At 48.0% G+C, this 22,751-nt stretch overlaps 8 protein-coding genes across 8 annotated transcripts; 4 read left to right on the top strand and 4 right to left on the bottom strand.

The window, feature by feature from the left end:
- Nucleotides 1-114: 114 nt before the first annotated feature.
- On the bottom strand, nucleotides 115-463 carry LACBIDRAFT_299446 (uncharacterized protein; the record flags this gene model as incomplete). The annotated part of the gene is made up of 2 exons (XM_001882319.1): nucleotides 115-273; nucleotides 326-463. 2 exons carry the CDS (start codon nucleotides 461-463, stop codon nucleotides 115-117), a joined length of 297 nt encoding a protein of 98 aa, XP_001882354.1.
- Nucleotides 464-542: 79 nt separating this feature from the next.
- On the top strand, nucleotides 543-3,852 carry LACBIDRAFT_294583 (uncharacterized protein; the record flags this gene model as incomplete). Its single annotated transcript, XM_001882408.1, has 3 exons — nucleotides 543-1,578; nucleotides 1,730-2,309; nucleotides 3,090-3,852. The coding sequence occupies 3 exons, from the start codon at nucleotides 543-545 to the stop codon at nucleotides 3,850-3,852; spliced, it is 2,379 nt and encodes a 792-aa protein (XP_001882443.1).
- Nucleotides 3,853-4,382: 530 nt separating this feature from the next.
- Nucleotides 4,383-4,623, top strand: LACBIDRAFT_299442 (uncharacterized protein; the record flags this gene model as incomplete). Its single annotated transcript, XM_001882407.1, has 1 exon — nucleotides 4,383-4,623. One exon carries the CDS (start codon nucleotides 4,383-4,385, stop codon nucleotides 4,605-4,607), a length of 225 nt encoding a protein of 74 aa, XP_001882442.1. The 3' UTR covers nucleotides 4,608-4,623.
- Nucleotides 4,624-5,970: 1,347 nt separating this feature from the next.
- On the top strand, nucleotides 5,971-7,806 carry LACBIDRAFT_328387 (uncharacterized protein; the record flags this gene model as incomplete). Its single annotated transcript, XM_001882406.1, has 11 exons — nucleotides 5,971-5,979; nucleotides 6,009-6,205; nucleotides 6,302-6,390; nucleotides 6,541-6,564; nucleotides 6,709-6,942; nucleotides 7,019-7,117; nucleotides 7,162-7,178; nucleotides 7,227-7,418; nucleotides 7,442-7,511; nucleotides 7,569-7,696; nucleotides 7,750-7,806. The coding sequence occupies 11 exons, from the start codon at nucleotides 5,971-5,973 to the stop codon at nucleotides 7,804-7,806; spliced, it is 1,116 nt and encodes a 371-aa protein (XP_001882441.1).
- Nucleotides 7,807-8,492: 686 nt separating this feature from the next.
- On the bottom strand, nucleotides 8,493-10,477 carry LACBIDRAFT_328386 (uncharacterized protein; the record flags this gene model as incomplete). The annotated part of the gene is made up of 4 exons (XM_001882318.1): nucleotides 8,493-8,693; nucleotides 8,768-8,802; nucleotides 9,079-9,513; nucleotides 9,568-10,477. 4 exons carry the CDS (start codon nucleotides 10,475-10,477, stop codon nucleotides 8,493-8,495), a joined length of 1,581 nt encoding a protein of 526 aa, XP_001882353.1.
- Nucleotides 10,478-13,636: 3,159 nt separating this feature from the next.
- Nucleotides 13,637-14,028, bottom strand: LACBIDRAFT_299439 (uncharacterized protein; the record flags this gene model as incomplete). The annotated part of the gene is made up of 3 exons (XM_001882317.1): nucleotides 13,637-13,817; nucleotides 13,866-13,885; nucleotides 13,993-14,028. 3 exons carry the CDS (start codon nucleotides 14,026-14,028, stop codon nucleotides 13,637-13,639), a joined length of 237 nt encoding a protein of 78 aa, XP_001882352.1.
- A 361-nt stretch (nucleotides 14,029-14,389) lies between these two features.
- LACBIDRAFT_299438 (uncharacterized protein) lies at nucleotides 14,390-16,666 on the bottom strand (the record flags this gene model as incomplete). Its single annotated transcript, XM_001882316.1, has 6 exons — nucleotides 14,390-14,453; nucleotides 14,514-14,717; nucleotides 14,819-14,904; nucleotides 14,964-15,700; nucleotides 15,748-16,127; nucleotides 16,179-16,666. 6 exons carry the CDS (start codon nucleotides 16,664-16,666, stop codon nucleotides 14,390-14,392), a joined length of 1,959 nt encoding a protein of 652 aa, XP_001882351.1.
- Nucleotides 16,667-21,341: 4,675 nt separating this feature from the next.
- On the top strand, nucleotides 21,342-22,751 carry LACBIDRAFT_299437 (uncharacterized protein; the record flags this gene model as incomplete). Its single annotated transcript, XM_001882405.1, has 4 exons — nucleotides 21,342-21,744; nucleotides 21,801-22,285; nucleotides 22,339-22,663; nucleotides 22,717-22,751. The coding sequence occupies 4 exons, from the start codon at nucleotides 21,342-21,344 to the stop codon at nucleotides 22,749-22,751; spliced, it is 1,248 nt and encodes a 415-aa protein (XP_001882440.1).

The raw sequence follows: 22,751 nt of genomic DNA, 5'->3' as shown, positions 1-22,751 counted from the left end.
CGGAACGGCACGCAATGTTTTCTATTTGTGGGCACACGACTTCTCTTCTCTTGCAGGGCTAGCAAGAATTCGAATCTTACATCGAGGACGTGCGCCTCGAGTTGTAGACCGGTTCTAATACGCCCGCCTTCCGAGGTCTCCCGGTGCATACAACTGTTGCAACTTGCGATTGATGTATACACGCGGACTGCGTATAAGAGGGCGTCTTTGAATTTCCTGATCTCGGCCTCGGCCGGGCAGGGCAGAGACAAAGAAAGGACGGGCTATAAGAAGCTGATATTCAGGAACGTGTTTTTTTGTGTGGTCAAGCTGAACAGCAACGCACACCAAAAAACGAGCACAAAGGCGGCTTATTCAGTCGGATCGCTGCGGTGGGCGATAAAGTGGAGATGTGTACCCATCGATGGGCGCATGCTGCGGAGAAAGAGATGGAAAACCGTAGAAGGGATGCTTGCGTGAGCATCTCGGCAACGGAAACGTCGGAACAGCTTACGTGATCTGGGGGCAGAGCGTTTGCTTTGTATTTTCTTCCTCTTTCATCAATGACTACGACTACTACTACGATGCTAGTTGACACATACAGCGACCTATCCGATATCTTCCATACTGAACTTTTCTACCCCCCAACATCCATCCCATCCCCATCCTCCTCGCCCGCCCAATCGCCTTTTAGCCATGCACTGCTCACACCACCCCAATCCACTCTCCCCACTTCGTTCCCTGACATCCACCTCGACAACTCTATTGACACTCATCCGATCGACAGCTCGTTCTTCACACTCTTTGACGATGAGCTTAAAGCCAGCAGCGGCACTGCGGACCACCCACACCACCACCCATATGACTCGTCCACACCATCATCATCATCATCAACCTTCTTCGATATGGGGTTCGACCACATGAACATGTCCTCCATGATGGGTATGAGCATGGGCATGGGGATGGACATGTCCCTCACCTCTCCCTTGATGCCAATCGACGACTCCACAGCCATCGGTATCGACCCACAACTCGTCGATTCCCCCGCTCCCCAATCGCAGCACTCCTCCCAAACGGACTTTGATGCGGATTCGACGGCTGTTGAAGATGAAGCTGAAGAGGAAGAAGAGAAACTCGTCCTCACGATCCCACCCGTCAAAGTAGGCGGACATGGGAAGGCGAGGAAGGGGACGGTGCAGAGTGGTGGGATCGTCAAGAAGAGTGGTGGTGCGGGTATCGGTGCGGGTGTGAAGGATAAGGAGAATACGAATACCGGGATTCATCANGCGAAAAACAAGACCCAGGTAAAAAGGNCGGGGTACCAAGATCCCCCCTCCCTCCGCTCCTGCTCCTGCTCCACTGCATCCCTGTTTACTCCCGCCGTGCCAATCGTGGTGAATCAGCCACCTACGTCGTTACCCTCCCCGCCGGACCAGCATACGACGGGCCAAGGGAGCGAACATGGTGGTGATGATGATGACGACGAGTTACCGCATGATTGGCGTCCTTCGCCTGAAGTGTTTGCGAAGATGACGAGTAAGGAGAAGAGGCAGCTTCGGAATAAGATTAGTGCAAGGAATTTTAGGGTTCGTAGGAAGGGTGAGTTGTCGTCTTTCTTTCTTTCTTTTTTTTTTTTCTTTTCTTAGCGCTTTTCTATTTCTATTTCTTTTCTTTTTCTCTTCGTCCCCCTTCAAACCCAACTCACACCCCCTCCACACAGAATACATATCAACACTAGAAGGCGACATAGCCGAACGCGACAGACTCCTCGACGCCATCCGTACCGAGCTCGGGTCATCAAAATCCGAGAACCTAGCCCTCCGCCAGGAGATCGCAGCGCTTAAGCGGACACTCCTCTCCGGCCGTGGAGACATTGGTTTGACCACCGGGGTGGACGTCAATGGGATCGAAGCCCTGAATCTACCACCGCCCGCACCGTTACCGGAGATGAGCGCTGCAGAGGTGTTGGCCGCTGCCTCACTTGCCTCTTCTTCTTCCACCTCTTCCTCCTCCTCCGCATTTGCATCCACCTCAACCTATCAAAGCACAGGCCTACTGACGCCAAACACACAAAAAGACCTCCCCTCCTCCTCCTCCTCCTCCCAAGGGAAACAAGGGTTCTGGGGCGGCTTTGGAGGTGGCGGTGTGATGCCTGTACATACGGCTTTGGTCCCGGATGTGAGCTTGGAGAATATTAATCCTGCTATGAATGGTAGGAGGGACAGGGACAGGGACAGGGAGGGGGCAATGGGGAATAAGACGGGGATGGGGATGGGTGGGTTTGATGGGTTTGCGGATTTGAATCCGTTTACTATGAAGACTTTGGATGCGTATGTCTTTTTTTTTGCGTTTTCTTTTTCTTTTTCTATCGTGTTATTCTTCGTCCGCTTGATTCGTTCTCAACCCCCATGGTTCTTTCTTTTGTTCCTATGATGCATCTTTGCCAATTGCGAATCCCTTGCACGATCGCATTTGATACCCTGCGCTTCCTCTCCGCTTACCTTTTTTTATTTTTTATTTTTTATTGCTGTTTTTTATTCAATTTTTTGTTCGATTTTTTCTGCTCTTTCAAGTCCTTTCTTTGGGAGCTAACTTTGGGGATTCTTACGCGTCCTTTTTTTTCTTCTCTTTTTGAAGAAGGGAAGGACTTTCTTTTTGCCCTTGCCCCCAACTTCACATCTTTATTTCATGTTTTTTCGCCTTCCCTCGTTTTACTTTGAACTCGTGTCCCTCTCCCCTTCTTCCTTGCCCCCACCTCTTCAGCCCAATCCTCTTTGCTGTTTTTTTTTTTTTTTTTTTGCTATTTTTTGTTCGACTTTTTCTGCTCTTCCTCAGTGCTTTCTTTGGGAGCTCCCTTTGTGGACGCTTACGCGTTCCTTTCTTTCTTTCTCTTCGTTGGCCAAAGGAATAACTTTCTTTTTTTGCCTCTGAATCCGACCTGGTTTCGCGCTTATTTCTCCCCCTTCTTCCGTTTTTTTTTCTCTCTGATCTCAATTTCAAATTTTGATTTCATGTTTTTCTTCTTCCCTCGTCTTACTTTGATTTCGTGGCCTTTCCCCTTCCTCTTTCCCTCCATCTCTCCAACTCAATCTGATACCTTCTACTCATAGATACCGGATGCACCTCTGGGGCAAAATGGCCGCCCAACACCACCATCATCAATCCCAACAACACCAACACCAACAACATCAACAACCTACCCAGCCCCTCACCGGGCTGGCGTCCAACCTCCGCCCACATTATTTCAACAGCGGCAACAAGCCAAACTTACCATCGACGTACACGTACAATGGGTATGGGAGCACGCTTTCCGCGCTGCTTTCTGGGAAACAGGCGTCTTCATCTTATCCTACACCGCCGTCGTCGCCTTTACTCCTTGGCAAGGACGCACATCTGCAGAGACAGCAGCAACAGCAGCAGCAGCAGCAACAAGAGAGGGAGGTGCAGAACGCTGTATTAGCTGCCATGGCGAGTCAGACGATATTCCGAAAGATGGGTTCGGCGTTTTGGGATGCTTTTTCTGGATCCTCACCTTCTTCCTCTTCTTCTTCGGGTGGTAATGGTGGCGGTGCACCGAAGAACTGGGATGCGGATAAGGTTAGGAGAGTGTTGGAGGGCAAGGCTGTTGTGCGTGTTGTGGATGTTGATCAGGTTACGCCGCCTGGGTCGCCGATGGTTAGGGCTGCGACGCCGTCGAGTGTCAAGGCGTCGACGGCGAATTCATCAACGTCAGCAACGCAAAAAGTCCCCACGTCACCGAGACTTCGCGCAGGATTGACGCAGGATGAGAAGAAGCGGTGTGCGATGGCGGATACGATGTGTGATATTTTGGAGGAGAGTATGCGGAGTTTGACGTTGAGTAAGAAGATGTGAGGGGAGGTTGAAGATGATGAAAGGGGACGAAGACGAAGAAGGCAAAAAATCTAGAACGATGAACTCGACAAAGAAGAAGTTTGATATGTTTGTTTTAATCGCGCCGGCTATAGCGCTGCGTCATGGACTTTTCCTCGTTAATAATCATCACCAACACCACCACTTACTTTCCTCGGCTCTTTGTATCGTATCGGCGATTTCCAACTCCCACTGGCCCTCTCCGACTCGCGCCTCACTCTCCTTCCGGCATTCTGGTCCTGGATCCTTTTGCTAAACGCGTACATGCGGTGGACAAGCAAGAAGTTTTATTAATCCGTGGGGCGAGAGCAATGAAGAAGTAAACTGCGGTAGATCCAGGATCTGGAAGGTCGCGGATGAAGGCTGGTTTTTCATTTCAAGCATGCTGCGGCGAGGACACTTTACGTTTACTTCCTTTCGTGATCATATCACTGGCACCACTCTCCTTCGCGATTGGTTTTTTTTTTCCTATTGCAAAGCGGCTTTTCTTCCCTCGTAGTTGTAATCGCGCAATGGCCTTTCTCGCGTGGCCTTTTCTCCACATCGACCCCTCTCTCTACGTACATGCATCAGCCCTTGCAAGTTTTCTCTCTCGTACTCGTACTCGCGCACTCCACTCTCCTTATTTATCAGCAAGTTTCCCCTCCCGTACTCGTACCCGCGCACTCCACTCTCCTTATTTACTAGTTCCGGTTCCTCTGATCGCCTACCGTATGTGTAATCTGAATCACAATTGAGATCTTTATTCACATCTAACACGCCCTCAAGAGTATTCTATAACACGCGCACCTCGCGTCGAGCGTCGTCCTTAATCTCCGAAACAGAACCCTGCCTGCCAAATGCCAAATTGTTATTATCACCCCGTCACGACGGCTCACGCACCTCTGACTTTTTCGCCCTATGTCCGTCCCTCAAATCTCTATACATATGTCCGCCACCACTGCGGCGTGCGCCACCTTTGACTTTGGTCCAAGCTTTCGTGACTTCAATGCTCTTGTCAGGAGATCGCGTGCGCGCGCCACCCCCCTCACGTCATACTGCGCATAGCGCTAGATTTTTACCGTTTGCTAGGCGTTTTAGGATTTGGTGACGGGGGGACGAACATACTCAATTTCCTTGCCACTCCACTTATAGATTTCTGTTCCTTGTCGTAAGTATTTACTTGACCTTTTTCGTTCCTCTCCTCAATTAAATATGTACGTTCCGTTGATGGACGCCTAGTCCTGTCTAGTTGTTGGTGACGCATGACGCATATACGTAAATTCGGACCTGGAGTCTGGCGCCTATCATGATCAACAAACAATCATCTGCCCATCTTTCTCAGGAAACCTCTAACAACTGTCCAGTCATTCTGACTGATTCACTGAAGCTGGCAACTCGAGAGTCTGTCCTGTGAGTTCATATCCGGTGTCCGTCTGAAGCCTTAGATATCCCATGAGATTGTGTTTGATCATATTACTTCTCAACGCATGGCACGAAGGTAAGCTAGGAAGCTCACAACTGCTCACATTCCTCCTTGAGAAGCGGACATGACATCTACCCCTTCCAGCCCTATTCTCATTTCGGCGATTTAACGATCCACAAAAGGAATAACATAAAAGGCACTATGGATTTCTCGAAGAAACGGGCCCTGCCGTGACGAAATAACCATCCGCAACCGATTGTGGCGATCATGTCAAGGTACGCGTCCTGTCAGGTACCAACCCAGCAGTTACCATAACGATTTATGGTTCGAAAGTTCCATTAGGCGAACTTGCCATACTTGGACGCAAATTTCGAGCTAATCTCGAATTGGAGTGCTCATTCGGAGGCCTTAGGAAATTCTCCCAGCTACTTACTCTTGATAATTCTCGATGGATGCAATGTGGGTATCATCGAAAACTCAGCGGCGTCCCCGGCATGCCTAGGCGCTAGAACCACAAAGAACCCACACACCACAATCACAACCACCTAATAACAAAAGCTTCTTCAGGATCCCAATCCCCCCTCTTTTATTCCATCCGCCTCACCTCCCTCGTTGGTTTGATTTTCCCCCCCCGCGACGTACTTTCTCTCCACTTACCTGAACCCGAACCTGACACCACGCACAAGCCGCGCGACATGAACGCGGTGGGCCATCCTTCTTCTTCCTCTTCTAGTGGACCAGGCATGCGCAGCCCTGCGATAAGACGCAGCATGAGCAGAGCCTCGCGTATCATCACGAGCCCAACGCCGCACCCGTATTTGGACTCTTCGACGTGTCGTTGCTCGTCGTGCCATTTGAAATCCGCCATATTCCCGCGCAGAACGGATGGGAAGATTGTTCTCCCGAGACCGAGACGACCGCCCAAGCAAGGTGAGGGATTAGTTGTTGTCTCTGTTGTTTCGATTGAGCTCTGATCTCCCCTTGTCATTTTTTTGTAGATGGCAGTGGGCGAAATTTGAAAAACAGAAAGCGGCATCGTCCGCTCGATCTTGATCACGATGACGGCGACGGGGATGCGAGGGGGAAGGGAAAAAATAGGGCTGTGATTGGGGACGGTTTGTTTATTTTTTTTTATCCCGTTTTACCGATTTGCCTCATGGAGGTTGAATGGAATTTAGACTCACTGGGGCATATGCATCCTCATGGCTTTTTTGGCGGTATGTCCGATTAATGGCTCACGCGGCTATCTGTGTTTGGTTCATTAGCTCACAGTCTTTCCTTCCACCCAGGTGGGTATCATTTGCCGTTTCATTCTACGGAGCGAATGCCGCCGTCTACGGATATGCGCCTGCCGGACATAAAATTGTCATCGACAAGTCAGTATCCACAAACCAGAGTGCTCAATCTGGTCTATTGTTAACCTCGTAATGTAGGCCCACAGACAACCCTGCCTCATTTCTCGGAGCTTAGATCGGGATCGGATGTTCGCATCCCCCCAGCCAACCCAGACCAATGGCCACGCTTCCCCAAAATTCCTGCTCCTTCTAAACATGCTGGTAAAGTTTGGTGTCGGAGTGCGGTGGACAGAAGTCTCATTCTTTCAGTAACAGACCGCTCAAAATCACATTTTGAAGTCCTAGACTTCCGGAATACATCGAAAGATGAAAGTAAGGAATCTGCCCACGACTCCAAAAATCAAGTGGTGTTGATGCTGTCATTTAGCTTCTAAATCGCCGCCAATAGATTCTTGGATTAGTTGGTTACCTGGCTCCGACGAGGCTGGAGGTCCAAGTCCATCTGATTCCTGCCAACTCAACACCTCTTCTGACGATACATTGAATTGTAGGTAAAACGCGTGGTCGACGATCTCGCTCCACATCAGTTAGCTCAAGGAAAGCAGAAGGTAAATTGCCATTGCGTGGTTTCGCCAAACCAGCTGATCGGTCTACAGGGAGCCAGGCGGCGTGGAATGCCCCAAAAAAAGCGCGACCTTCATCAGAAAAAGGTGAATCTACACCCCATCTTCCCACATGACCCTAGACCCCTTTTTGACGCCTTGAAGACTCTTCTAGATCTCGAAAATCAAGTAGCGCTGAGCCTCCACCGGGGAGCGGGGAACTGCAGCATCAATTTATCCGGTTTGGTGTGCATACTGAAAATCCACAGCCCTCAATACCGCCCCAAACTAATTACGAGGAAACAAATGGTGATAATCCTAGTAATCATGCAGTTCCGGGTACGTTCGATTATATGCTGCGACGTTGAACGCTCAAGCTGATCATGTGGAACATAGACGCGGGGGCGCAGGGAAGCGTTCTCCAAACGCGAATGAGATTGAATCCGATTAGATTTAGAGAGCCGCTCACTGCTGCGTCACGGAGCGATCGGCGAGTTTACCGCGGTGGCGTAGCCATTGTGCAGGTAAAGTGGGATTCTGATAGGAAGCGCAGGCAGGGCTATTTTGCTCCGGATAGCAATGGGGCGGAGAAGTCACCATTCAGACATTACAGCAAGGAGGATTGTTGTTTTAGTGATTGACATTAGGTGGTTGTAGCGTGGCCCCAGGTCAACTTGTAGTTAAGCAGTCTATTTTCTTTTTCATTGAGTGTCCGACATGACATGGTGTCAAAGCGTGTCTGTCCACTTCAACTGATTGCCGTCTCGTGGAAAGTTGCGTAAGAGCCCTAGGGCTAAGGTACCAAAAAAGTCGGCGAAATATGTAAGCGATCACGGACAACATACGTTCAAAAGCTCTTCATTACGGTGATTTTCATATATTTTCAATGAATGACTAGAATTGAATGAATTTCGAGAGGGATCCTGACCAGTGAAAAATAATCGATCCGGCTTTTCAGGCTCCTGAATAATTCTTGGATAAGAAATCCAGACCTTTGAACTAAGCAGGCTAGCGTGAACGCGCAAACTTTATCAATGCCCTTGAGATTACCCAGTAAGCCGCCGAAGATGGCGATAATTTGAGCGGGTGAGAAAAATATAAACCCCACACCCATCCGCAGAGCGCAGGCTCAGCCAACGAACATAGACAAATCAGTTGGCTAGAAGCTGTGAGTTTCAAAATGGTCATTGTAATTTGGGTGAACCTCTTGAAATTTGTCCCGGAAGGTGGCGTACTGGAAGACTGCGTGTTGCCGAGTGGCGCAATGATCAAGAACCAAAGTGCGAACGTTTGCCATGCGGTGAGATTTATGAATCAAAATTAAATACCGGAGGTGCGTGGCGAGGAAGCAGAATGATCAGTGCATTTTCCAGCCTCGGAGTCCCAACTCTGGTCATTTTGAACGGAGAGAACGCCAAGATTCAAGATTAACGCCACGCCGATAGCTGAGTCGAGGAAGTCACGACTCCTTCGCGGTAGAACCCTAAGACTACCAAGAGCTACAGTGTGCACCGTATCACACTTGAGTTGATGTCATTCAGGGTGTGAAGACTAGAATGTGCAAAGAATGTGTCAATAGCGGCCGAACAGCTGACCCTCTCTTCAATTGTCTTCAACCCCTTGGGTCCACCTATGATTTATGAAATCATTTGTGATCGCTGAAGGGAAGGAAAGACAAAACGGGGACGACTTCGGGCGTCGACGAATGGCAGATAACCGTATTTTTAATACGTCCACGGATAGCATACATGCTCAACTTGCGCCTATGGTTATTGAACTTTCGGAAATTCCCCTTGTAAATATCATGTGTCATTTTCCTCAGAAGACTACAGCAATCCGATCATCTGTCCCAAGTATTTACTCATTAGTTTCATGGCCTACTCACGAACATGGCGGCGACACATACCATCGACCAGCTCCGAACTCACAATACCCTTCGCACAAAGGCGCGGAAGATAACCTTCCATAGTCTCCAGCACCTCAGGAACAGGCAACCTGCTATTCGCCACCAATAAACACACCCGCTCTAAGGCCTCCGGGTATTCTGAAAGAAAATCATCAACTTTGCTCAACGAGGATAAGTCTCGGAGAAGTAGGCCGTCGGCTCCTTCGTAATGGTGGGTATAGCACCTCAATGCAACTTTTCCAATCCCACGCAAATGCGGGATTTTCCCTAGAATCTCGCACATCCAGTCGATGGTCTTGGCTGGTGTGTTGAGGCGAGGTCCCATACACTCGATGTCATCGTCAAAATTGAGAAATATGTCGAAAGAGTGCAAATTTGTGCAGATAGTGAGATCCATTTTCTCCAGCACGGCGGACATTGATACTGAAGTGTTAACTATATCAAATTTTCTACGTAAGCGGAACGTTTTTTTATTGATGGAATTCTCACCAGAGTTAGACGGCCACAACGCCAGGTGCTCTAATGAGCCTGAACACGTCTGGATGATACTCCAGATGTACTTGCACAGAACGTCACCTTTGCTTGGTCCAGGAAACGCAAGATTACGAATATGCGTCAGATCAAAAATGGAGTCTGCGTGGCGGATAAACCAATCCAAGACGAAGAGAGAGCAACTCAGCGTAAGTGATTCGAGTTGAGGACGAGGTTGCCCAGCGTCATCTGTAGTATTTTCCAGAGCTGTTCTCAGAAATTCCTGGCTTTCGCGTTCGCCGTCAAGGTCATCACTCACGCTGGGCAACCTCAAGTCCAGGTGCTTTAGCTGAGAGCAAGAGCGAAGCATAGCAAGCGGGAAATTATGAATCCAATGTATGCTGAGGGAGCTCAACGACTTCAACCGAAACATATTCATCATGGCATTTCGTAAGTGCGCGTTGAAATGGCTCCACGCCGTAGAATACTGCCACACCCCTTGGATATGGAACGTTTGGAGTTTCCGAAGCCGTGGTAGGATGGCCACCAGACATTGTGAGGTGCCAATAGATAGCCAAGTAGATACTGGGTTGAGGGTATGCCCCGTTTCGGATAGGTCGTCGGAGAGTACGAGACTGTGCACGTACGAGGCGAGGTGTGGCGATGATTCGAGCAGGTCAGTGAATTTGGCGATGATCCTCGAAGTTGGGGATTGGGTTGGAGCTTCTTGGGCTATAAAAGGTAGATAGAGCCTGCATTGAGGCTCAGAGCGTAGTGCAATTGTGGAGAAGAGATGTTTTTGGCTAAGGGCGACGAAGCGGCGGGAGACGAGGGATGAGGCTCGAAGGGATTCGACGTCGTCGCTCAGCCAGTTGATAACGGTGTCCACTAGTTCTTGAGGAAGGCAGGGACGAGAAACGGTGGCCATAATTCACCTGAAATAGAATTCCGAGATTTGAGTCAATTAATTTTCGTGAATGTTGTGGAAAGAGCAAAGAATAAGTATTGGAAAGTTGAAAAAGTTGGAGGCAAAACTTTGGCAAAATTGCTTTGCAACTGCTGACTTTGTGCTGACTCTGTGTTTACGTATGCGTCATTCGTCGGGCCGCACATTCCCGGCTGCCTCATTGTCAGGAAACTTTAAACTCGACAAGTCGACGATTAACCCCACAATCTAGATACATTCGCTTTCCGTAAACGAAGGATTTCTTCAGCGGTAGAATTCTTGTTGTTGCACGTAAGTTGGTGCAGATTGTAATGTTTGGTGTTGCTGTTCAAGAGCATTGATGGTTACGTAATATTTCGGTGACGTTAACGTGGGCCGGTTTGACACACATGCCAAACCTCCCCGTTCTCAAGGGGACCGCCAAAACATTTTTTGGCGCTGGATGGCCTGAGGTTTCAACAGCTAGGTGGGTATTTCAGACCTTTATGAGCGAGAAATTTTTTTCAACAGCTGCTCACAGGGATTCCAGAGTTCAAAGTTTCGCCCGGTTCAAAAAATCTCAAACTCCCTGTTCGTCGTTGGATAAGGCAGTTTTAGGAGGCAACGACTTACGTGCACGATGCCTTACCAGAATGGCCGAAACGGCGGGCGGACAGACCATTCAGTTCATTTTACACTATCTGGACCACCCTCAACCCCTTCATCGAGGACGGCTTCTCCAGCACCTTCTTACGATTCCGGACGACACTCTGCGCGTGCTGAAACGACGGATAGAAACAGCATGACTTATGACGACATTTATGGTTACAAGTTCCAAGAAAGAGAGGTACTTCCAGGCCAGCATTCGATGGACGTATACGATGCGACTTTGTCATGGTGGCGTGCAGCCATCAGGCGGAAGTTAGTGAAGGCTGTTGAGCGAGAGTCAGAGATGATTGCTACAATGCAGGTTAGCACCATAGCATTCTACTGAGTCTTATCAGTACACCAGTCACCTGCCCCGTCGTTCTTCAGCCCTCGTTTCAACACCATTTTTCGAAGTACTGACACGCACTTTCCAGAAAAGAATTCGTACTCCATGGCTTGACACATATTTTGTCTATACCTCCTCCTTGGGCACACACACGTTTTTCATGATTCTCCTGCCGACATTTTTCTTCTTCGGACACGATGAAGTAGGTCGTGGGTGGGTGTTTCGTCCTTCTCTTCGTAGCTGCCCTTTAACCGTCTTCGCCAGGCTTCTGATGGTCTTGGCACTCGGGGTATACTGTTCTTCTGTGTTAAAGGACTTGATTTGTTCTCCGAGGCCATTTGCCCCCCCTGTGACACGTCTCAGTATGTGGTCCTTCCAAACTCATGCCTCTATCGTGTTCAACCCGTCAATGCAGCTATTGGGAGCCATCATCTCGAATACGGATTCCCGTCGACCCATTCAACTAATAGCGTCTCCATCGCCCTTTTCTTTTTTGGCTATGTTCACACTATGGCCTCCTCTGGCACCATATCTCCGCAAACATACGCCATCCTCACTGTCATTCTCTCGATCTACACCCTTTCCATTGTCTTTGGTCGCATCTACACCGCTATGCACTCCTTCACCGATTGCATCATGGGAATAATCCTCGGTGCAGGCATCTGGTGGGGCCACACTAGCTGGTCCGGCATCTCAGTCGTCCTTGCCTCTTCTAACCCCCTCTTCTGGCTGTCTTCCGCGTTAAGAGTCAGCACCCGAATCGACAGCACTCACGCTGTCATATACGTGGGCAAAGGCCTCGGCGCAGGCAAATGGCTAGACAGCTGGGTTCTCCGTGGGGGATGGGAGGTTCCTATCATTCTAATCCCTATTGGTCTTTTCCTCGTTCATCAACATCCACAGCCCGTGGATGACTGCCCCTGTTTCGAGGACGCCATCGCGTTCATGAGCGTCGTCCTCGGCAGTCTTGTGGGCCGGTGGGGAGTCGAATACTCAGGCGTGGGTGCACTGATGGGCCGGACCATCGTCATGCCGGGCAGCGGGTGGCTCCTTGACGCGGGGGGACAATGGATCCAACTCGAGCGCGGATGGTCAGACGTGTGTCTCTGGTGGGGAGTTGCTGCGTTGAAGATGGTCGTGGGCATCTTAGCCATCTTTGCATGGCGTCTTTTCGCAAAATCTGCGCTTCATTTGATCCTTCCTCCAACGTATCGGCTGCTCGCCCGCGCGTTCCGTCTCCCTCATCGACGTTTTTATACTCCCGCCACGGAGTACAAGAACGTCCCTAGCGAATTCCATGTGGCAGGTCCTGGTGGAGGCTTTGGACTCCACCCTATACCCAGTGTGATTGATCTGCCTGCGACGGGCGATATTGGATTTGAGGTTGGTGGGATTGGCAGTGGTGTTGACATCAATGGGCCGGGGAACGATTTTAAGAAGATCCGGTCAGTGCATGGGTCTGCCGTTTCTTCGGAAAAGGGGGGCTTTGTGAACGTTAATGGGGTCGACAAAGACGAGGAAGATGAAAAGGTGAAACATTATGACGCGGATGGTTGGTGCTTCTTCTCAATGCCAGCTCATTGACTGAATGATTTCTCTTCTAGTTCTGACAAAGGTCATCGTCTACGCCGGAATTGCTGTCCTTGCTTCTGAGGTCGCACCTGTAATGTTTGAGATTCTTGGTTTGGGTGTAAAATCTTGGGTTTAAATCTGAGAGCTCATATGGGTTCGCTTATTTTACTCGGTCTTCCGACTCTGCGGTTTCTAATATTTCACTCATCGTATTTCCTACCATCTGTTTCCATTCACATTACGTCTATATCTCTATATCGTACAATCTTAGGTCACGGATAACAGTTTCTTTGGCTAGCAGAGGTCGTAAGGACGGTCCGAATTGAAGATTTTTTGGTCATAAGACGCATTTCACAAACGCTGGTGGGATGGAACCCAAACGCCACTTTCTTGGGAGCCAGAGATGACGCCATTGAGCTTGGAAAATTCTCCGACTCTCTCGTGCGAGAACCCTGGAACGTCAATCACCGCAACAAGCTTGTCAGGTTGTCTTAGCCAGAACGTTGCTAGCCAGGATTTCGTTAGCCAGGGACAGTACCGCGACAATCCCGCGAGGGTGTAAGCACTCACAGTGATTTGAATTGAAAACGCGGAGATCAGCAGTGGCGTTGAAGCGTTGTGGGAGTGTGGTGACCATTCGACTGCAGTTTATAAGCAGTGAGCAGTGGCGTCCCATCCGACCTGACCCGATAAAGGAGGGGTGTTTCCAAAGATTGGCTGGTGAAAAGAGACATGTGCAGCACAACTGTTTGAAGTAGATATTCATTGTCATAAGGTCTATAAAAAGTTCATTAGAATATGGTACATATCTCGACAGCTGCGTACCTGGTACATCGCAATGCGTCCTGTAAAGAAAAAAACACATCTAACGTCACCAGCCAATGTAAGACTCACGACCCGCACATGGTTTCGATCAAGATTCACCAAAGTGACAAGCAGGAGAACCACATACCTTAAAGAGGCAAGCCGTCATATGTTTCTTCGGCATAAATGTCCTGCAGGGAGTGCCGATAAGTCAAGGGCGCCTGCGAAGATGCATTGACAAGACCCATGCATTCGGTGTTATGTACAAACAGTGTTCATCGTTATTGTCATCGGCAGAAGGCTACAAAGTCTATCAGAATATAATACAACAACTGCATACCTGTAATGGAAAAATCGTCATGGGTCGTAGAAAGCGGAACGAAATACGTCTAGTGGCTATCGGCCAAGGTTCATAACCCACACATAGGAGTCCAACAGCGCCAGCTGCCTAGTACATGGATCTGATCAATCCAACTCAACTTTCCAGAAAGTGGGGAAACACTACCTGAAAAAACACACTCATCCTCTATATGCATCCGCCAGAATCAGCCATTATACATCATCCCCTCCCTATCCAGACTCATAAGCCGCGCATACTCCAAAAACATCCTAGGTACCGCCCCCCATCAGCCCCTGCCCTTTATATGGATTCAACAGAAAACAACGCACCGAAAGAAGTAAGCGGTCATATCCTCCTTTCTCCAAAACGTGCGACTCCACTCTCTCCCCTTGTACGCGATCTTTTTAGCAAGGTCGTCGTGGTTTCCCTCGCCATACAAGCCCCCACGGAAGAAGATGTATGCGTCGTATAGGTCGGAGTGATCCACTTGAATGGGGACGTAGTGCACCCATGGCTGGATGCGGTCGATCCACCTGCGGGGTTAGAGTTAGTGGGGTAGGAGAAGACGGAAGGGAGGAGGGGGATCTGCGAAAAGAAAGAGGAGGGGAAGAGGGGACAAGAGAAAAGGACAAACCATTCCGGGTATGCTGTTGCTTTGAACACCAGCGAGTTTGTCGTGATCAGACGTTTGAAGCGACTTGACCAGCCGTTTCCGTCCACCTACATCGCGAGGTTTAAGCAATGTGCTCAGATGGGGTCGATGAAAAACGAGAACCCACATCAACCAAATACTTATGATTCCCCGCGTCCTTCCCGTGCGCATTATAGTCGGGCTTGAAGTCGAAAAGCGTCTTCATATACTCACAATACGCCTCCGGCCAACACCCCAACGGTCTATCGGTAAATGAAATGTCCATAATCGCAGGGTTGAGCAAACTCTTCTTGACATCGACACCTTCACCCACCCTCCTCGTCGTTTCATCCCCCATCCCCGTGATATCCGAATCCAAAGGGGGCATCAAAACCCTCTCAGTCCCATTCATCTCATTCGTTATCCTCACAAGCCTAATCCGCTGAGAATAAATCCATCGCGTGCCCTTGTCATGATTCATCCCCGTATTCCTCCCCCTCCAAAGTAACCTCTCATCCGTCTTCTCTTCCCACTCCACGTCATTCTCCCTGGGGTGCACATCATCCATCCACGAGATGAACGATGGAGTCTGTAAATCATGGAACAGCGGAGTGGAACAGTATGCGAACTGCATAGCCAGTACGGGTTGGGGCTTAGGCCCCAGGTCATGTGCGACGTATTGGGCGTGGTTGTAGAATATCGATGGGTTTTGACAGGGGTCCATGGAGAGAAGGTGGTCGTGGATGAAGCTTTTGCCAGGGCGGGGTGGGGGACGGTGGAATTGGTCGACAGGAGCGTCTCGGACCGGACGGCCGGGCGAGTCGAATGGGCAGGCGGAGGCAAAGCCATAGTGCTTGGCTTCGGGGAGCTGTTTTAGGTCGATGTCTGTGGGAGGTCAGTGGGCCGGAAGTCTGAGGTAGTAAGGTACTTACATTTCCCTTCCTTCGCAGCGTCCAATAAGGCCTTCTTGACGTAGTAGTCAGTCAACAGGTTGGGATTATCATGCGGGCTGAATATCGCACGGAACGGTGGTAAGAGATGTTCGATCGGCTTGAGCAAATCCAAGATCTCGTCCAGGCCACGGAGAAGGTTCCTCTGCTCCAGCATCTCGGGGTTTTCATACGCCACTTTCACGAGGTCCGTACGGTGTGTCAGGTTTTTACCTATAGTGAACGAGTCAGTGACTTCCTCCTGCCTTTGTTGGATCTCCAGAAGGTCCTGCGGGCTGACCCCCCAGAAAGGCTCGAGGTCACGGTTAATAAAGTCATACTCGTCCGGCAGCTGGACGTTGTTCTCCTGTACATAATTCCACCTATTGCCATGTCAGACCATCGCGATTCGGGATAGGGGAGAAGAGATGTACCAGTCATCAAACCCCTTCGGAGGCGCGCGTTTATATCTACGCTTATACTCCACCACGGCTTCCTCGAGGGTTCTACTCGCCCTCTCCAGCTTCTTTTGCCACTTATCCTCGCCGTTCTTGATGAGCTCCAAAATGGGGTGTGCGCCGTCCGGGTTCATCTCTAGCATTCCATTTGGGAGGTACTTGTGCCACCCAAGTGGCTTGACCGTTTTCGATGGGGACGTAAGTGGTTTCTGCGCGGGAGGAGGCCGTCGCGCGACTGCTGTTTCTTCATGTTGTGGCACCGAAAGGCAGGGTTGGGGTTGTAGAGCAGCCCCAGGTGAGCCTCCCACGTCGCGATCTGAGTGGAAAGAGAGGGGCGAGCGCCATGAAAAGATGGAGACAAAGGAGGTTTCTGTGGTAGAGAGCAAGATGACGGCCACGACAAATGCCATGAGAAGATACTGATTCCTGTATCGGTAGCGGCGCGGCCTTGTCAACCAAGCCATTTTCTTGGCCAATCAAGGTTCTCTAGAGAAGAAGGCTTTCAAGGGGTCACCCGCAAGCGTGATACATTTGAGACTGACTCTTTGGCTTCTCAGTGCCCTCTTTATTCCTCCTCCCTAGTTCTCTGAAAACGTTTAGCTCAAAAGCCAAGCTACCTGGCTTGGATGCTGTGTGTCTTGAACGTTTGAACGCTTGAGCGGGCCTTGTGATGTGCTGTGGTGTGAAGGACCCGGCGATTGGTCGCCCATTTATATTTGTGGTCAATGGCAACGATCTTACCAGAACGCCAAGTCCCGACCTTCTGAACAAAAGGGGATATTCACGCCCTGAAGATCATTATGTTTTGTATTTGCTGCTGTTGTCTATTCATTATTGGGTGACTTTCCGTAACACAAATTCTCTAGATTTGAATAAATCGACGAAATCTAGGGTCCTTTGCCGGGATGCCGAGTCTTGTAAGGGTTCGACTTTGATGGAGTCCCTGGTTGGAACCCAGTTACAAACCTTAATCTATTCAGAGGGTACAGACCCCTCGAACAGATTTCAAACGCTGGAATCAACCCTGCCAAGGGGACACCTTTCCTTCCTGGGTACAATTCCTTCCCACATGGCTTAGTCAGCTCTGCCTCATCCCCTACTACTCTCCTACGGCTGGGGCATTCTGCTCCCTCTCGTTGCAGTTCAAAGCCACTACAGAGTCTATTAGAAGTGTCAATGTCTTATGGCTACAAAATCCCCTCCCGGAAACTGTTGCTCCCTTACAAACACCCTTCTTGACACCTAACTCACTGATCCACAGCCATGTTCAGCTCAACTTGGGATTTTTTGGGCTTCACCCAGCATGCAATCAGTATAATAAACCCATCCACGGGCCTACATGACCTCAGAGCAGCTCAGATGGGAGGAAAGTGAGTTTGTACAAGGCAAGCAAATACATCAAATAGAATCTAATCAGTTGGCATTATGGTTTATTCACTCCAATAAACTCTCCTGTGAAGTTCTCATTTCAAACTCCGATAAGGGTCAAATTTATTCATTTTTATAGATTTGAGTTACAGAAAGTCACCCATTCAATATTCACTGGTGCACCTCGACCATTTATACACATTCTCCTTAGCTTGGAGGTGCTCGACATTTTCAACTTATGATTAAGGCATTTTTGAAGAGTCGGAATGGTTGTATTTCTTTCTTTCTGTCGCCAGCATCAGTAATTGAGCAAATCAGTTTCCACAGGTTTCTCAACTCTGGCAACCTCCGAAAACCACTAAAAACCTCGAAACATTGAAAAATATCAAAACTTGGCAACCTATGTATCCTTTGGTGGAAACCCACCACCCAAATAGCATAAGATATACATGATCACTAGTCCCTGACCAGAGAAACCCTTAGACTACTGTACTAATACGACCATGTCTTCACGTCAAGCATCACAAAGGGTTGTGAAGGAAGGGAAGTACAGTTGAGTGCAAAAAGAATGAAGGTTGGTTCATTTTTCTGGTTCTTTCTAAGAATCTATTGTACCTCAAATGTATTTGTGTATTCTTTTACATTATGTAGTTGTGTTACACTTCCCTTGGTATGGACTAATTTCAGTGAAAGCTGGAGCCTTGAGAAGGTTTTTATTCTGGAGGCCATTTTTGGCATCTGAAAAAAAAGATATGTGCTAACTGGGGAGGTAGCCAGAACTTACCTCTGGTCAACCTGAATGAGCCTATCAAAGAATCAGTCAAAAATACTGAGTGGTTAGGTCTGTAGAGGCTTTGGAAAATGGCTTGTTTTGCCTAAAACAGGCCAAAAATGACCAAAATAGCGCAAAATGACCATTTTCTGGAGGCTCTACAAGCATAACCACTCAGTATTTTTAACTAATTCTTTGATAGGCTCATTCAGGTTGACCAGAGGTAAGTTCTGGCTACCTCCCCAGTTAGCGCATATCTTTTTTTTCAGATGCCAAAAATGGCCTCCAGAATAAAAACCTTCTCAAGGCTCCAGCTTTCACTGAAATTAGTCCATACCAAGGGAAGTGTAACACAACTACATAATGTAAAAAAATACACAAATACATTTGAGGTACAATAGATTCTTAGAAAGAACCAGAAAAATGAACCAACCTTCATTCTTTTTGCACTCAACTGTAGGCGTGATGTCACACATCACACCAAGTTTTGAAGAGTTTTTTTTTTTGAATTAAAAATAGTCATTTTTTTCCGGACCTGTGGTGCTTTGTTTTAAACATCACATTTGGCATATTCAGAACCATGTTATACCCAGCTAAAAAATTGACAGGTTGCTGGGCCAAACCGTCTGAGAAATATGTGGTGGACGAAGAGCAAAAACTCTTCATCATGCATCACACAGGACAATGAAGTGATGAAGAGATGGTCAAAAGGTGTCACACCCCAAAGGGCCTGAACAGTTGGTCGTATTAGTATAGTATTCCTTTTCAGGTTTCTGGAAACCCTGGCAACTTCCAAAACCAGTAAAAACCTGGAATCTATTTTGCCATGTTACTGATGAGCTCAATGAATTACTTACTTGTAATTTACAGCTTGTAACTTGTAAGAACGCGAAAGACCGGGGCCAAGCCCTCCAATGTCAACTGCTTGATACATATTTTATGTTCACCTTATCTTCAATTACTCTGTCAGTGTACCAGTTCAATCACCTGGGTGAAAACTGGGTTTGACTCCCAATCAGAGATTTCAGTTAGTATTTCAAAGTGTGTTTTTAATTTTTCGGTGATGCGCATCCTGGCGGGCACCATTTCCAATGTATACTGCACACTGCCAGTTCTCTATGAGTCTTTGTTTGTATATTGACTAGTACACGTTGGAGTGTCGGGCCTCGACACTCCAACACTGTGGGATACATGTTTGGTTGTGTTTGGCAAGGGCTTCGGAGTAGATACACTGTTTGTAGGCAGACATTCCCATCATCATCATCATTCACCTTGAGCATTGCGACTGAGCTCTGAGGAAGCATTCCCATCGGGTCACTTGGCACCTCTCCAACGTGCCCACCGTGACGAACAGATGCTTGAGTCAAGACACGCGAAAGCTGCGTTCAATTCCCAGACAGAGAAGAGCCTTGTGAAGAGCTTTGATTTTCTGAGTGGGTACACTGGCATGCCTTTCAGGCAACTAGATGCTGGATTTGAGGAGCGGGAAATTGTTTGGGAAACTTTTGTTTTCCGTTAGTACATAAAACACATCTCCGTTGGATGTGACCCACAGAAATGTTTTAGAGATAAATATGATTTTCTCCTTGTTCGATCGACGGTATGGTTTCATTACCTACACCTATTATATAGAACAGACACTCCTGATAAAATATTTGAGTCTCAAATCAGTTTTGTGATGCGTGAATATTTGACAACTCTCAAACAGAGCTTCAGACAGATAGAATTTCTGACTTATGATAAATTTCGTTTTTCATTGGTACATGCCCCAGCCATTTTATTTCTATCAGAAGGTTTAAATAGTGTATCTCCAATGCTGGATGCCCAGTAAATCATTTTCTCTCATATGACCTGCTGAATATATTACCTGCCTAGACCTATTAAAATCTTTGTTAGTACATTGGCCAGTGAGGCCATCGGAAGCAGTGACACGCAAAATCTGGGTTCAACTCCCAGACAAAGATGTGTTGTAATATGAGCCAGATTTATAAGTTTTCTATTTTCCCCCTAAGTACTTGACTTGGTGACAATTTGAAACTGTCTCTCTAAAGCTGAATGGGACACCCTATATACTTGAAAAAATGTTGATCCCCCCGGTGATTCACTTACATACAGCTATTAATGAATTCGCCTACTAAGTAAAATTCTTGTTAGTACATCGGCTGGTACATGTAGACAATGGTGATGCGTGAAAGCTGGGTCCAACCCCAAGGCCAGACATGAAGATAGTTCTCAAATTTTTCTTGGATTGTAAGTATAACGAGTCTAGACTTGGTTCCCCAATACTTACCAATATCTGGGGGTCTTTGTTCTTTGAGAGGTATGTTTAGGCAATTTATGGAGTGGGTCGACAAGGGAAAGATTTTTTGTCATTTGGACGTGAGCCAATGGGAAGCATCAGATCTATCTGATCCTTACTCAGTGTATACATACAAGCGAAGCCAAACAAAATTTGTTTTTGAACTTCGTGACCCAAAAACCCCAAAACCTCACACACTCAGGCTGTTGTGATTTCACGCCTAGTACAACACTAGACAGGTTCATGATTGTGCCATTCGTTTTCTCTAAAAACTCCAAAATTTAAAACTGGTGTAATTTGGCAAGGATCTTCAAGGATTTACTTAATTGGCCAGTGTCGATCTAAGGTCACTCCACGTTCCTGTAAACTTGTCCAACAGTGTCACTTATTTACAAATGTGGACCTTGCTTTTGAGCTCTGAATTTGGTGCGTCTTTTATGTCACTTGTTGGAGATAAAAGTGAAGATTTTGAACTTTTTCTGGCAGCAACGCTGGCCGAACCAAACGGAAAGGAAAGAGATTCCAAAAAGTTATTTATGTAACAGTTGGCTTCATTGCAGGTTAGGAATGCCAAGACACAGAAAGGTGACTATGACACACCACAACTAACTATCTTCAGTCACAAAAGAAGCATGCTTGGGAATCTGCCTGGAACCTGTACTTAACTCCATGACAGGTCCAACACTTGCTGCTCCCACCCATGTGGTCATCCCCACGAATAAGAAGAATCCCCTTGGTCATCACCTTTCTCATTGTACTCCCTGTCTTTTTCGTTCTGTATCAGGAGTCACACTCGCTCTTTCTGTTCTACAACATCCATCCCTACCCAAAATTCCGTGACGGAGCATGCGGTTCATGGGTGCCAGCACCTGAACGTGCCGCAGAGGCAGACAAATGGAACCAGCCTGGCTGGTGCCGTCCGTATACCTCACCAGCCAATGGGGGACCCGATGAGAAGGACAAAGAGAATAATATCTGGAGAGTGAGATCGGTCGCTTCGTGGGAGTGGGTATTGGAGGATGGGAAACCAATGAGGGCGTGGGATGCTGAAGCATTCATCGAGCGTGTGCTCAAGAGTCATGGGGGGGTGGTAGTTATTGGAGGTATATCTTAACTTTTGGTTGCTTCGTAAACAAAATTTTACACCTTTCATCTACAGATTCAGTGGCAGTCCAAATGTTGTACAGACTTGAAACACTTCTTGGCACACATCACGGAGATTGGCCACAGACGATTGCTCAGGATACAAAGGTTGATGATAAAGGGATGTACCTTCTCTCCTCAACACTCACCCTGGAGCCCGCGAACCCATTTTTCAAAAAGCTTCTTGCAAAACCCTCACTCGCATCAGTGCCTCGATCACGATTTTATCGACCTTTCCTCACCTCCTACCACTCAGACGTCCTCATGGATGAATCTGCACTCAACATTACGATGACCAAAGCCAGAATGATGGAGATTTTGAACCCTACACATCATATATCCAAGGGCGATTGGCGTCAAGGTCTGTGGAATGCCAGTAAGGAAGAAGGATGGCCCTGGGAACGCGATACTATTGTGGTCCTCAATAGCGGCCCTCATTGGACAACTTGGCCCCTTCATCCTGCGACAGACAAGCACATTATCAAAGGTTATACCACAATGGTACGTGGTTAATCCATGCACCCACCTACCACTAACAACATTACCACATTCAGATGGCTAGTGTACAGGAATTTTTCGCCAGTCTGCTGCCCATGCCTATAATGGCATTCTTCTGTGCTACAGTGGCCGCACACCAAAACTGTAACGTCCAGTCAAGCCCGGTACCCGCCAACTTGACTACAGCGTCTGATCCTGCTCCTCCTGGGGATAAGCTCAGGTGGCACCTCTTTGCAACATTCAACCGCATTGTGCAGGAATTCTTCTCAACCCCAAAAATGCAGTATTCAGATATATGGGCGATGACAGCTCAGAGACCTGACAGCCATAGCGGTTGGCTTAATGATCAGTACAACTGTCTTCACATTAGTCATTTATCATGTTCCTGTTTTTTTTCGTTTGTGCTGATATGGTACTGGTAATCTTATTCGCAGTGGTGTCACCCCTCCATTCCAGAGTGGTGGTCTAG

Source organism: Laccaria bicolor, genomic scaffold (genome assembly GCF_000143565.1).
Source record: "Laccaria bicolor S238N-H82 LACBIscaffold_16 genomic scaffold, whole genome shotgun sequence".
Taxonomy (NCBI): domain Eukaryota; kingdom Fungi; phylum Basidiomycota; class Agaricomycetes; order Agaricales; family Hydnangiaceae; genus Laccaria; species Laccaria bicolor.
This window is presented reverse-complemented; position numbering and strand designations above follow the sequence as displayed.